Here is a 15,842-nt window from a genome sequence, read left to right as displayed (position 1 = left end):
AGAAAAACATTTTCAGTTTGCAAGAAAGTACAAAACTTTTAATTTTTTTTTAAAGCTGTTGTATTTGTATCATACTTCCACAGTTGTAAGCTTTTATGTGGGCGTAGAGTACTTTAAATACAAGCTGTGTGCAAAAAAAAAATATTTGGCAATAAACTGCATGCATTCATTTTATCACAGCTGAATTTAAAATTGCATTCAGACCAACGTTCAACTTAAATGAAGCTGAAACTGATCTTGCTGGCCGTCATGGCAACTGCCCGCTCTTCCGACGAAGCGCCTTCTCAAGATGAGGGCATGCTGCTGGAATGCGATTCGGAGGAGCGCAAGCTGAACGTGTACTCCTTGATGTCCGCCTACGTCGTTAGCGGGGAAATACCCTTCTCCGAAGCCATGAGCATCCAGGCGTCGTCAGGGACGAAAAAGGAAAAGTTGAAGTTGATCGTGGAAGCGCTGAGGGACAACGGTCTGCCCCCATTGCCGCCCTGCCTCAACGTCACCGGAAGTTACAGGCGGGTCGTCTACTTTGAACCGGTTGAAAACTCGACTGAAGGGAAAGTTCTCGCGAAAGACGAAGGAAACGAAGCGAAAAGGAATGAGAATTCGAAAGTTCCAGTGGAAGTTTCGACGATGAGCGCCGAAGAAAGGAGAAAAGTTTGTGGCAACACTGTAATTGTAATCTTGATTTGTTTTTGTGGTAACATATAAAGTAGAATAATTGTGAAATGATTCTAAAAGCCTAAATAAAAAAATCTTAAAAGTTACTTAACATCTAAAGTTTTCGTACAGCTGATAAATACTTAGAATTAAAAACTACATTAAATTACAACATAATTATAACTAGTTTTTATATTTCTATTAATAAAGTAAACTTTTCGTATTAAAAACAATTACCGTAAGTAAAGTATGCTTTAAACAAATACGAAAACACTAAGGAAAATAATTATAAAAACTTTTTAGTTTATGTTAAAAACTTGAAAAGAAAAACTTATTACTAGGATGAAATTATTGCCTTGCAGTTACTAACATTTTTATAAAAACTTCTCAAATAAAACAAAAAATTTCATACAAAGAATTTAAATTCTTTTGTAAGAATAGTGCTTTTTCTTTGTCTAAATATATATATATATATTTATACCAAACATAAAACTATAAGATATTTTTAATTTTAAGAAGTTTTTATATTGTAAAATTTATACCTCTAAAATTGGCCATTAAAGATCTCAAATTATTCTCTTCACCAATAAGTTGAGATCTATAGTTGCTATCTGAACTTATAGTTTTCATATTGGTAGTTTTAGCCTTACAACAAGTATAAAGTTATTTAACCTGTTTTTATAGCTTAGTTTACCTAAGTATAACTTATCTAGAGATCCAAGATTTATATAACATAGGTTCTGTTTTTTTAATTGCAAAATGTTCTAGTTTCATATAATAGTTTTTATCATAATTTAATTTAAGCATGTTTAAACTATGAATAGATTAGTTTGTCTGTATAAAGAAGTTTATAGTATAAATATAAATATAATAATGTATATGTAATATAGTAGCCCGCAACGCTGTAAAAAGTATAATAAATTAGCATCTAAAATAACTAAATACTTTCAAAATTGTAATAAAAACATTGCTTCTAAATAACTTTATCTGTTTTTGGCACAAAACTAAATACAAACTACTGTCTTAGTTTACTTGCTACGAACTGAGATAACAAAAAACCCCCAATTTTTTCTTTAGCAAATGGAAGTGCTGAGAAATGCCATCGAAGCGGGTTTTCTGCCCCAAGACACTGCTCAGCTGGTGGCAACCGGCAAGATCACAGCTGATTGGCTGAGAAAGAACCTCACAAGCAACAGGGAGTTCATGATTGGCCAATTACCTGATAGAGTCAGAGAGAAAATACTCAACGGTAAAACTTTAAAACTTTCACTTGGATTTTTTTTTTGTACAAACTTATTTAACACAACTTCATCAGATTATAGTAATCGATCTATCCAACTTAAAACCTTTTTAATTATTTTTATTTGTTTACAAACTTTTAAATTATTTTTTTTTTTTATCGTATAGCTTATGTACATATTTTATTATATAGGAGAAATGGATGAAAAGTACATTGACTTGTACACCAGCGGTAAATCGAGGCAGGAGATCGAGGAAGAGCTGGTGAAAGATGACGAATTTTTCCTCTCAAACTTTCCTCAGGTGTTCAGAGATGCGTTGCAAGTTTGTTGTGTTTCTTATAAAAGTGTTTTAAAACACGTAAATACTTGAAACTTTAAACACATTTTTTCACACTCGTTTAGGAATGTGTTTAATGAAAAATCTAGTTCGAAAAACTAAACATACGATTAAACTTTTATACTTAAAAATTTTAAAGGCTCAAAAAACTTTTTATAGGAAAGCCGTTTAGCGAAGTTTTCTCACATTTTTTTTCAGTTTGCAGCAAATCATGTACACGAAAAAAAAAACTAAAATTTTTGAGAAAAAAACCGGTTTAAATAAATTATATGTCGATGACAGAAAAGTCTTTATATACACCAAGCCCTTTGATAAAACTTTTTAGCGTTGATTTTTTACCGTATTCTATAAAGTTACATACTAACATTCAAATATTTCAAGGGAAAATCACTACCTTCTTGGCTGAAGCGAGAGAGCTTGCGGGTGTACTCCGACCCGAACGCCGATGAGGATCGGATGAAGAACGCGATCATGGGCAACATGACTCTCTGCAGCTCCCTCTTCTTCGAATCCACGTGCGGGATCATGATGAAGCTGCGAGACGAGACGAACAGGAAGATCAACCTGGCGTTGAGCTACCTCATGTACATTATGTTAATCGCTATCATGTTCACTATGGGTTGGTTGTCATGATTGTTTTACCCTATAAATTATGTTTACCATGGGTTGTTTGTTTTGAATTTTTTGTACCTTTCGCTTAGCAGTACTGCATGTGTCATGTACTTTATCAGTTCTTTGAGCACAACACGCATTTCCGATTTCAGCAGAAAGCGGGCCTAAGAAAACTGCTAGAATTTTTTTTATACGATGAGTATGTTTATAAATAAATTGCTTTTAATCAAGCTTTATTTTTTTTTCACGCAATCAAACACAATGAATGTGATTTTTTTTAGTTGATATAATTTTATACAACAGTTTCATGGTTTCTGAAAATTTTAATTAGTATGTTTAAGTGTCTTGCTTTTAAATTTTTTTCGGAAAGCTACTTTTAAAACAGTTCTTGGTATTTAAAGTAATAAATTGTTATATAAGTTACTAAGTGGTACCTAAGTTATAAAAAAGCTTATATGTTTAGAAAATGAACGAATTCTTTTGTTATATTTAAGTAGAATTTATGTATTTTATTACACGCATTTAATATCAAACAGTTGTTTTGCAATGAAAATGCTAACTACAATTATACTACCATTAGAAGTAAAAATTATCTCGAGGTCAAAATTATTTTCAACTACAAAAAAAAAAAAACAAACATGCCAAACTTGAAAGCTTTAAAAAAAGCAATAACAATTTCTTGCGAAAACTAGAGCTTGAAAAACTAAAGTATAAAACGGTAACACTAACAAAAGTACAAACAAAAGCTCAAATTCTAATTACCAACATTCACAACTGCCAGGTCTGACGGTAGAACACTCGAAGGTGGCGTCGCTGGTGCAGCAGCCGAGGGCGGTCAGCATCGCCTTCTTCTGCCAGTTCGCTTTCATGCCGTGCGCCGCGTTCATGCTCACCAAGATATTCGGGTTGGAGAACTACGCCGCGCTGACCCTTCTCCTGATAGGGTGTTCCCCCGGAGGAAACATATCCAATTTGTTGGCCTACATGCTCGACGGAGACATGAACTTGAGGTGAGATTTTTGAGTGGATATTTATTTATGAGATTTATGTGAATTTATTTGAGAATTTCTTTAAAAAAATTTGTTTATTAAAGATAAATGCTTAGTAAATTTTCTACAATTCTTGTGTTTTGTTTTTTTTTGTAAAATTTATCATTAAAAATAGTTTATATATTACATAGGATCAAGTGTAAAAAAGAAAAAGAAATTTTTTACATGGGTCAAGAGGATGTTAAAATAAACATTTGTAATTATTTTTGTAACAATTTTTTTTCAAATGAAAACAAATAATATAAACTTAACATAGTTTATTAATTATAAAGTTTTATAAAGTAAAAAGTATATATTTGATTGGTAAACTTTAGACTTAAAAACAAATCTTATAAAGCTGAGTTTTAAATGAAAATCAGCGCTTGAAAACTATTTAGTATCCGTAACTAACTACGAAACTAATAGAGATTTTTTTGATATGTTTATTGTAAAAGGAGCAAATGTTAAATAAAATTATAGTTTACTTAGAAAATAAAATACATCGTTTATAAAAGTGAACTACAGTATACTACACCGTTTAAGTACGCACCCCGCCTTAAGTACGCACTTAAGTTTTTCCAGATTATTATATGTTTCCAGGTAGAATGGCCAACCTGCTGAGTTAGCCGGAGACTTTCACAACTTTTAAACTAGGGTGAGTAGTCCTGAGTAGTCTAAGTAGCCTGAGATTGTGACAGTCCTGTTATTGAATGTTAATAAACTAAACGCTTATGTAGTGGTTGCATAAAATGAAAAGAATAATGATATCTGAGCCGTAATGCTATAAAATAAATAAATCTAGATTACAAAGTTAAAAAAAACCTACAAATACAACATAGTTCAATCATAATTAAACTTAAATGTACACACATTGATGTTTTGAAAATGTTGGTAAACACAATGTAGTTTGGTCTTTCCCTTTAACAAAACAAAATATGGAAAATATGGCTTGATATTCTTTTTTATATCATTGACTGACATTGTCTTTCTATAATAAATGTATGTATTAATTATGTAGAAACTTTTTATAGAAAGAATAAATCATTTTAAAATCTATTAAAAAATTGTGCAGATTAGAATTATGTATTAAATTATATTTAAAAGAAAAAAACTTGTTTATTTAGCTAAACTATTTGGTAGATAGTTGTAAGAAAGAAAACAAACAACTAAATTTCATATTATACTATGTCGTCAAAAAGTACGCACTACCCGTGCTAAGTACGCACTTTTTGATCGGGTTCAATTTGCGTACTTAAGCGGTAGTCTACTGTAGTCAGAACGAAATATCATAAAATTTAAATAAAATATGTTTACAAGTACAGTACACTACCGCTTAAATACGCAAATTGAACCCGACCAAAAAGTGCGTACTTAGCACGGGTAGTGCGTACTTTTTGACGACATAGTATATTATGAAATTTAGTTGTTTGTTTTCTTTCTTACAACTAGCCACCAAATAATTAAGCCAAACAAACAAGTCTTTTTATTTTAAATAACATTTAATACATAACTCTAATTTGTAAATTTTTTTTATAAATTTTAAAATAATTTATTTTTTCTATAAAAAGTTTCTACATAATTAATACATACATTTAATATAGAAAGTCAATGTCAGTCAATGATTTAAAAAAAAATATTAAGCTACATTTTGTTTTCTTAGAGGAAAAGTACCAAACTACATTGTGTTTACCAAACATTTTCAAAACATCGATGTATGTACATTTAAATTAATTTATGACTTAACTATTTTGTATTTGTAGGTTTTTTTTAACTTTGTCATCTATATTTATTTATTTTATAGCATTACAGCTCAAATATCATTATTCTTTTTACTTTTCTGCAACCACTACATACGTATTTAGTTTATTAACATTTAATAACAGGACTGTCACAATCTCAGGTTACTTTAGACTACTCAGGATTACTCACCCTAGTTTAAAAGTTGTTAAAGTCTCAGGCTAACTCAGCAGGTTGGCCATTCTACCTGGAAACATAAAATAATCTGGAAAAACTTGATGATTGAAAATTTAGGCAAAAAAACTGGAATTTCTTATAAGTTCTAGTATAACATCCTTTACTTTGTCTTTCTGGATAAGTGCGTACTTAAGGCGTGATGCGTACCAAAAAAAGTGCGTACTTAAGCGGTAGTATACTGTACTGTTTTCAATCTGAAACGCTGAAGTTTCAATTTTTTTTTAATTTCTGCTAAAATAAGTTTATGCAGCAAAATTGAACTATCAGTAGCTTGCTTTTCCAGAGTCTGTTATTTCGAAAAGCAAACAAAAATGGAAGCACCGCATTAACTTGCCGTTAGTTTAAATAAGTTCAGATAAGTTTTACTGTCATTTTTGATGTCATTGTTAAACTTTTGTGAGCTTTAAATTTCGACTAGGTAAATATTTGTTTTGCGATCATGGACAAAAAAGTTTTATTCAAGATTGATGCTTGTTTTTTGAGTGCAAATACACTTGCTAATTTTTGTTTGCGTATATAAAGAATAAAAAAAAATCTTTAAAGTTTCATCTGTTTTAATTTTGATAGTTGTTTAGTTTTCATTCTTCTTTTAAAAGAATTCAATTCATCCTAAGGTATAAATTCGCAACATTGTTTTTTGATTTTTAAAATATTTGATAAGTAAAAATATATATTTAGATTTTATTGAATTAAAATGAAACATAACTGCTTATAAAACCTCTATAACGTTTTTTTTAACTTTGTTGACTACGTACTTGGTTAAAATTATTCTTTTTGTTAAAATAAAATACAAAAGCACAACGAAAAATGTTGTAAAATTTAATTCTAATAAAACAAAGTTTACTACTTTAGTGAGTTTATATATTCGAAAAACTGACTTTTTAAAAAATAACAAGGTTTTGGATCATAGAGAGGCTAAAAAACAATAGCAACAAATAAATTACAAGTCAAAAGTTTTAAAAATTTATTTAGCAACCAGATTGCTAGTTTTTGATTCAAACTTTAGTCAATTAGATTTGTTAGTAACTATTTGAATTTAACTTGCATTGTTTCGTATCTAATAGATATTAAAGTTTAATATTTGCAAGACTTACAGGTACAAAACAAAAATACAAAAAGTGAACAAACATAATAATATTTTTAGTTTGTTTAAAAACAACCGATACTTAACTTTGTATACCATGACTTTTGATTTTATTTAACTTTTATACCATTTTAAAGACATAAGTAACTTTTCCTAAATGTTGTTAAATAATTCCATCCGTAAAAGTTAGTACATCCGTTATTATAAAAAGTTTTGTATATTTGAACTTCGTGACAGTAAATATTTTTTTACCAAAAAACAACAACTTTAGTGCATGTTTACATCATACTGTTTATTTGCTTATAATAAACTTTTAACTCAAAATGACATATTTATCATTAAATTTAACAAAATTTCATGTTAAACTGGTAAAAAGTAGTGTGACAAACAAGCTTTTGATATAGTTATTTCAAAATTGTGAATATTTTTTATTTATTTTTACATTAAAAAACATGTTATAATAGACCAGGGTTTCCCAAAGTGGGCCAAGTGGCCCCCTAGGGGGCCATGACAGATACTCAGGGGGCCAAGAGCAGCAAAGGGGGAAGAGGGGGGCCCATGAGCAGTAAAGGAGCCGCAGGGGGGCCATGAGGCCATAACATGAAACTTACACTAGACATTCTCGAGTTACAGAAGAGGAGCAAAAAAAAAAAAAAAAAAAACAAACAGGTCCCATGTTTATTTTAGTTTAGAAACTTACACTAGATATTCTTGAGTTGCAGATGAAGAGCAAAAAAAAAAGGTCTTCGGTGTTTTTTATCGTAGTTTATGAGTAATCTTGTTGAAGGGGGCCATTTGCAAAAAAGTTTGGGAAACCCTGTAATAGACAGTTATACAAGCGCAGTTTTAAAGATTAAGAACATAGAAAAATAAATAGATATCTGAAGTTAAATTTAGTTTCATTAACTTAAACTTTTAAAAAATATTTCTACCATAAGTAAGGTTTTTTTTAATTCACGGTAGCAATATTTTCTTAAATGAGAAATTTAAAAGTTTTATTTAGCCGACAGGAATAAAACTTTCTGTTGTAGAAATATACGTTTTATATATAGGTTTTTATCTAATTATTTTATATGCATGTCAATTTCAAAAAAACAATTTGTTATGTAAAGTAATTGAAATTTTATTCTTTCACCAATACCATCGTTTTATGTGTTTTTTTTAAGCTTTGGGAATGTTTGATTCATTATTCTAACAATGATGATTAATAAAACACTCTTCAAATTTACTACACTAGGTATTACTACAACATCTACTACTTAACTTTATGACTAACTTCTTTCAACAAAACCGCTTAAAGATAAAAGCAAAGACATTAGTTTATGATGATATTAAAACATGTTATCTGATTTTCAAGTTGATTTCAAATATATATATTTATCAACAATAATCAAACTGATTTGTGCTTTATTTGTTGATTTGAAAAACAAAGGTTAAAAAGCTTGTATAGTTAAACTTAATATATTGTTATATGTTTTGGTTTTAAGAAAACAAATAGAGAGATCTCAATATATCTTAATATATTGTAATGAACCTTTATTTGATCAATAAAAAGACTATAAAAAGCTATGTACTTTTGTTGATTAATACTTGAAAAATAAGGTTATATAACTACTTTTTGTCTATAGCGTGCCTGTTTTGTTAATACATGTTTCCTGTTTGTTGCACAATTTGCTTACAAGCTAATCAATACGTCGCACACCACAAACCTCTGCTCAGCGGGCAACAATTGACTTACAAACCGCAGTTAGCCGACCCCTGATTTACACACTTGATTTACTATCTGCTTTTATAAGGATGTTGATTATGAAACTGCTTTGTAATAATTGTCAAGTATTTGTTTAAAAAGTAAAGCAAAACGCTGGAAATTACAACTGACTGGTTCAATATCACATAAAACGTTATTCCTCTTTAAAATTACGCTTAAAAAAGTAAACATGCTACTACTTTCTAAATGAGAAAATATTTGATTTTAAATGCACCTTTTATTCTATTAAGCGTTTTGTCTGAGGATAGTTTAGGAGGAAAGATCTGTCATCTAAGGGCCTGTTGAGTTTCGCCGCAATTTTCTTTGACAGAATACTAAATAGTATACTTTTTAATAATAAAAGTAGCTGTTTTGAGTTGTTATATGCGTTTAATATTTGTCTGATTTCATGTAATTTATTTTTTAAGTTTATCTAATAATTACTATAAATGTATATGAGAGATCCCTTGTAAAAAAACTAGTATTTTCACGATAAACTAAAAACTGTTTAATTATAAGATGTATAGTATTGTTAATAAAAACAAAACTTCTGAGATGCCATGTATATTTTAGTGTTAAATATTAACTGGCATTCCGTTGCGTTTCGTTAAAAAGTTACAACTGTAAAATAACATACTAAGCTTTTACTTGTTAAAATAGCGCTTTTTTAAAAATATAACTCTTGAAAAAGTATTATTATATTAAGTAAAATTACAAAATTTTTTTGAAATATTTCCAGCATCCTGCTGACCTGCTGTTCGACCATGGTCAGCCTCGGCCTGATGCCCCTCAACATCTACTGCTGGTCCCTGCTGCTCACCACCCGCAACGACCTCACCATCCCGTACGGCAGGATCATGATCTCCATAGCAATCACCATCGTCCCCGTGTTGGCGGGGTCCTACATCAGCAACTACCACAAACGAAAAGTCAACGTTTTTCAAAAGGTTGTTGTTTGGTGTTTTTGTTTTGAAAATTTTGGTTGTTTTTTAGCAATTTTTTGATTGCTAAGTAGAAAGTTTAAAGTGTTCTTTTAAAGTGATACAAAGTTAAAAACAAAAACATAACTATTTTCTACAGGTGGGTGTCACTTTTGCACGAGGGGACACTTTTGCACAGCGACTGTTATGCACGGCCTTACTTTTGCACGCAGGGTCACTTTTGCACGGCGACTCTTTTTCACGAGCGTCACTTTTGCACAGATTGAAACTTTTTTCTTTATTTATTAACTTAAAATTATGATTTTTTTTTGCTATCACTATTATTCCTAACCCTTACCCTTGGTCAGTAAATTTATTTATTTTTATTTTTGTTTTTATTTATTTATTTTTATTTTTATTTTTTTTTATGATTAGTAATTTTTATTAGGTATATTTTTTTTTCTATCAGTGTTATCCCTAACTCTTACTCTCGGTCGGTTATTTTTTTTAGTTGTATTTTAGTTTTTTTTTTTTTTTTAATTTTTTATTATTATTTTATATTTTTACTATCACTGTTACTACTAACCCTTACCCTGGGTCGGTATTTTTTTTGTTTTCTAATAAATAATATTTTATATTTTTTTCTTGTTTAAACTTTACAATTTTTGTTTTCTTTTTATTTTATATACTTGTTTTATTCTCGTGCAAAAATGACTCTTCGTGGAAAAGTTTCCTTTGTGCAAAATTGTCTCCGTGCAAAAGTGACCCGTTCCCATTGCCTACAGTTGGCGATCTGAATATTTGCTACTTATTGCCAGGTTTTTGTTTTAGTCTGGTACCATGAAAATATTAAATTGTAGTATTTTAAATATTTCTTACTTTGGAAATTAAAATCAAGTTTATTTTTATAAAGCGTTGTATCTTGTATCTTTTTAGAAAACTACTGAATTGTTTGCTTTACAAAAAGTAACACGAAAACTGTTATCAAAGTTTTTTAAATGAAACCTAGTCTGTTTTTACTTATCACAGCTATGTTTAAAGTTCTACAACAAAAACTTAAGATCGGCATGGTATTTGTCACGTCTTTGTCCTTCGTTGTCATGGGGATGGCCATGTACTTGTTCGGCGGTTTGATGGTCAGGTACTTCCCCGTGGACCTGGTGGGAGCGTGCGCCATCCTCCCACTTGTCGGCTACCTGGTCGGGTTCACCGTTTCCTACGTGCTTGGCGTGGAACCTACTTCGTGGTTTGTTTTTTGAAAATAAATTTCAATATGGTTGTTTGAATCTAACCATTAATGTGCATGAAACGTCAGACTTGCTAAAAAACGTATGGTCTTTAGTAAATAGTATTCATTTATTTATTAGTTCTGTTTTGTTTACCAGTGAAAGTTATTTTAATCCGAAATGGTTTAGAAAATTTAAAAATTCGCGCTAAGCAAAGTTTATGTTTATATATGCACAAGTCCTATATTTTTGAATATTTCTACTATAAGTACTAAAAGTAGATATTTTTATTGACTTGTATCAATTTGTTTTTTCAACTCAAAATCGTGCCTTTATTAGGCGCCTCATTATGTTTAGAACACATTTGTTCGTTCACAATCAAAAGAAACTTAAAACTCTGCAGCAATGTTTTTTAGTCAAATAAACTTCTTTCAAACTAACAGCCGAACCATCATGATAGAGACTGGGTGTCAGAACGCACAGATCAGCGCCTCCATATTGAAGCTTTCCTTCAGTCCCTTGCTGATTGGCGTGTACTTCATCGTCCCTATCGTTTACATGTTCATGCAGGTCAGTTTTGAAAGTAAAACTTTTTATTTTTTAATGTAGATATCATATGTTTTGATTTTTTGAAAATAAATAAAGAGATCTCAATAACTAGAGGAGATATAATGAACTTACTAGTGAGTAATGGAACATTTAAAAAAAATAGAACATAATTATAGCCTTAAAGTTTTCAAATGCTATTTTCTATGACTGTTACATTTCTTTTTGGATTTTTTATTTAAGCACTGACGATTTCTCTGACCGAAACTTAATTTGTAAAATAAAATTATAAAGAATAAATTCATAGGACTAGTTATTATGATTTTGGAAAAAGCATACAACGACTAAAAATTATTAAGTTAGTTGAACATACAAACCATACTAACACAGGTAGGAGAGCTGTTCCTGATGAAGTTTGTGTGGACTTACTTGTTCAATTTTAACACCAAATATGCTAATGCCCGTCTGAGTAGCGACTCCGACTCTGGTTTGTTTGTTTCAGTTTTGTTAGTGTTGTAAATTGCTTATGTTATAGAAATAATTTGAGTGACATATACATCATATAAAAGCATTGCTTTTTGTTTAAAACACATTTTTATTCACAAAGGTAGTGACTGAAATAAAAGTGATAGTTATAACTGAATTGATCGTTTGACAACAAAACAAAAATCAAAATATATTTATCAGCACCTACATTTAAAAACACAAACGTCTTATAAGATAAACCACGAGCTATTTTCTTCTATGAAAAATAGAGAAGTATTACTTTTTTTCAACTTATCTAACAAAGCCCGATTTAATTCACAGGTATAAAAAAATGATAAGTTTACAATGTCTTTCAAACCTCTTTTTCAAAAGTATATTTTTTATGCTCGTTTATAAGAAGCATGATTTTGCAAAAGATGAATCAGCTGAAGCATATGGTGTAGCTATTTTTAAAGTTACAAATGAAGTTATGAATTGTGTTTTATTAAGCTCTCTTTAACAATTCAATTTCTGTTCAAGGTATTGAGAAAACAGTTCAAAATAATTTAAACTCAACAAAACTGTCATAAAAATTGATATAAAATGATCGAAACAAACCAAAGTGTGAAGAACTTATCAGTTTATCCATGTGTTATCAAATCTCGTTTGTTTTTATATTTGTACCTTTGCACTTTTTGCTCTCTTTAACAAATTGTCTTAAAGGGGTTAGAACTCCTAGTTCAAACTTATTTATGACTAATAGTTTTGTAGTTTAGTTATATATGGTGTACTTTTTTATTGATAATGCATCTTAAAATTAAAAAAGATTGCAACATACATGAGAAGTTGTATCTATGTCTCTTATGTTTTTTGTATACATTTATTACTTATGAATTTTCTTTACAACTTTTCAAAGTCAATCATAATGTTAGAAAAGAAAAACTTGTGTAGTTATAATATGTTGTCTGCGTGTCTAATACGTATGAAGAATGAATTAATTTAAAAAGACAACTCAAATTTGTTTTTATACAAAATGGTGTTTTTATTTTAAAACTTATTAGTTTTTTTATAACTTTAAAAGCTAAACAACACTGTATTAGTTTAAAGGTATAAAAGTAGTCTGACAAATAAAAATTAACAAAAAAAAAAAAAAACACTACTAATTTCTTAAATACAACTTAAATTTGTTTTTCTACAAATATGGTGTTTATATTTACAAATATGGTGTTTATATTTTGAAGTTTCTCATCTTATTTATAACTTTACAAACCAGACAACACTTTGATAGTTTTGAAAACTATGAAAGTAGTAATTCAAGTAAAACTTAGCAAAAAAAACGCTACTAATTTATTTGTAATATTACTTTGTTTACAATTTTTAATAATGTAAGCGAAGAAAAACTTTTTTCTTCGCAATTTTTAAACGTTAGATCGTCAAAGTTTACTAAATATTTTTGACGAACATAAATACTTCGATTTTAATCAAAATAATGCAAATATTAGCTACATTATACGATTTCTATAGAAAAACCGGCAGAACCAACAACCATTTGACTGCTTATGTTTTCCAAGTTTATAGTTTACTCGGTTTTAGTTTGAAACAATTTTGCTGTTACAAATAAACTCAAAAAGCTTATTTAAAAACTCTTTTATGCGTGATTAAAAATTTCAAAACACGCTGTTATCTATTGAACATAAAAATAGGTGAAAGTTTGACTTCTATACTGCAGTGAATCCATTAAAGTGTTTAAAAAAAAGATAAAACACATTTTGCAACAAACATATGAAAGTGTTTTAAAAAACTATAAAAAAGAACAACTTTTCAAAACGTTTCTTGCCCTTTTTTATAAATTTAAATACGCACATTATTATGCATCAACAACACTTTAGTTTTTGCAGTTCAAACATTAATCACTATCACAATTGATATTATTATTTTTTACAACTCACAGACAAGCTGAGCCGCGACGCGGAAATGATTTCAGAGAAAGACGCGAGCAGCAAAGCGTGTGAGGCGTTTCCGCTGAAGGGCGCTACATCGACGTCTTCGTTGAGTGCCAGCAGCGAAATGTATTGTTGAATTTGACAAATTATTTGGAGGTTCGCGTACATTTTCTGGTCAAGGCATTTAATTAAGCTCGTGATTTTGGGATTTTGTTGTGTTCACAAGAAACTTTTTTTTTCAAAATAGATTTGTTTCCTCAGTTTAAGTACTTCTGAGGAAATGTAAAAAGCATAATCTTAGACAAGAAAAACGTGTTCTACTCTAAAAGCATCATATATTGGTAGCACGTTTTATATTTTTTATAAAAAAATTGTAAAGTTATGTTCAAACAAGTATACTTAAAAGGATTTGTATTTAGTGGTACTTGTATGAAAAAACTATTTTTTGCTTTTAGTTTATCTTAAAGTTTTCAATAATGTTTATCATTATCGTTATCATTTTAATATTTTAAGCCGACTTTGTAATACTTATATTATTTTAGTATCTAAAAATTTAATTTTCAATTTTCATGTATTCTTTCACTTGCTTCACTGTGTTTTTTATAACTTGACAGCATTAAAGTAAACGCTATTAATATCAGATGAAACTTATAGTGTACAATTTCTAGAACCCAATAAATTTTTTTACTACAGTTAGTGTCACTAAAACAGGTGTCAACAAACTGCGAGCTGTGGGCCAGTTGCGGCAAAGTCAAAATCTGCGGCCCGCGAGCTCCTTTTTGGCCAAAAATATACATTTGTAAAACAAAATAAAGATTTTGTAATAAAAACCTACAGTTAGGCTCATAGTTCAATATCTACTCTTTACTAGTGCTTTACTATAGTTTAATTTATCACATTTTTGATCTAAAACAATGCTTTTCTACTGATTACTAGAAGTTTATTTATATATATGCGGCCCACGAGCAATTTTTTCCCAAGAAAATTGGCCCTCCTCATAGAAAAAGCTGCCGACTCGTGCACTAGAACGACCTCAATGTCTACTCTCAAGTTTAGTAGTTTAAAATTATTTAAAAATCACAACATTTAGATGTCTTTATCAGTAGCTTTAATTTAAATTTTATATTAACAAATAAAACTATAATTTATACTAGTTCTACGCTTTAAAACATTAAGAAAAAATGTCGTCAGGTTAGTGTTACTAAAACAGTTTGAAACAAATTTGGTGACTTATAAGATTAAAGAGAATGTTTTGAAAATTAATGTTTATTATATCTCTAATATACTTCAGTTTTATGCTGTGAAGAAAATTCAAAGGGGCAGTCCATGTTTATGATGCTTATAGCAATTTGCATTAATTTTTTTTTCTCCAAAAATACGCTTAGCTGTGCGGGAAATGTTCAGGTGTTTTAAAACACTGAAATTTCTAAGATGATACTTTTGAAACAAAACTAAAACTTTTTAGATAGTTTCTTTTTAATTTCAAAGAGTAGCGAATAATTCAATAATTCAACTGCGCCAATGTCCCTACTTAATGTCCCTAACAAAACAAAAAGGGTAAGTTTATTTTTGATTTCTTTTAATTGTTAAATACTAAGCTTTAAAACTTGTGTTAGTTTAAAATAAAACTCAAAAACTTAAAAACTTAATTCTAAAGTTGAATTCAAAATAATACCCTACAGGGTTAGGCTTTACTAATTAAGTTATGTCATTGATTTTAAAGCAATCAAAAACAAAATATTATTTTTTTGTATTAATTTTTAAAAGAAAGTTATAAACTTTTACTTCGAAAGTTACTTTGAAACATTTAATTATTGACGGTTTATATCAAGAACTAATAATCTTTTTGTAACAAAATACATTGACGGACATATGAAAACTTAATTATCATCAAAAAATAAGCAAAAAAACATGATTGTTTATAAAAATAAATAAAAATTATTAACATTTACAAAAAGTATTGTAATTAGTATCTTATTTTAAAATACTTAAAAAAAAATTAATATAAAAATTGTAACAATACTCGTATACTAGTATTAAAAATATCAATCGTTTACATGAA

General features: G+C 29.2%; 1 protein-coding gene across 1 annotated transcript; it reads left to right on the top strand.

The window, feature by feature from the left end:
* The first annotated feature begins 219 nt into the window (after positions 1 to 219).
* LOC145833182 (uncharacterized) lies at positions 220 to 13,916 on the top strand. Its single transcript, XM_082940381.1, has 10 exons — positions 220 to 654; positions 1,735 to 1,906; positions 2,090 to 2,220; positions 2,617 to 2,854; positions 3,629 to 3,857; positions 9,420 to 9,627; positions 10,662 to 10,846; positions 11,270 to 11,396; positions 11,763 to 11,859; positions 13,789 to 13,916. The coding sequence occupies exons 1-10, from the start codon at positions 220 to 222 to the stop codon at positions 13,914 to 13,916; spliced, it is 1,950 nt and encodes a 649-aa protein (XP_082796507.1).
* Positions 13,917 to 15,842: the final 1,926 nt, after the last annotated feature.

This window comes from Thalia democratica, chromosome 4 (assembly GCF_965202585.1).
Source record: "Thalia democratica chromosome 4, ktThaDemo2.hap1.1, whole genome shotgun sequence".
Taxonomy (NCBI): domain Eukaryota; kingdom Metazoa; phylum Chordata; class Thaliacea; order Salpida; family Salpidae; genus Thalia; species Thalia democratica.
Note: the sequence above shows the minus strand (reverse complement) of the source record. Positions and strands in the feature narration are given on the sequence as shown.

Excerpts from the sequence above, each read along its gene's own strand:
- LOC145833182 (XM_082940381.1), top strand. The coding sequence starts at position 220 with ATGAAGCTGAAACTGATCTTGCTGGCCGTCATGGCAACTGCCCGCTCT. Across the intron at positions 1,907-2,089 it reads CAGAGAGAAAATACTCAACG|GAGAAATGGATGAAAAGTAC; the intron begins GTAAAACTTTAA and ends TTTATTATATAG. Across the intron at positions 11,397-11,762 it reads TCGTTTACATGTTCATGCAG|GTAGGAGAGCTGTTCCTGAT; the intron begins GTCAGTTTTGAA and ends ATACTAACACAG.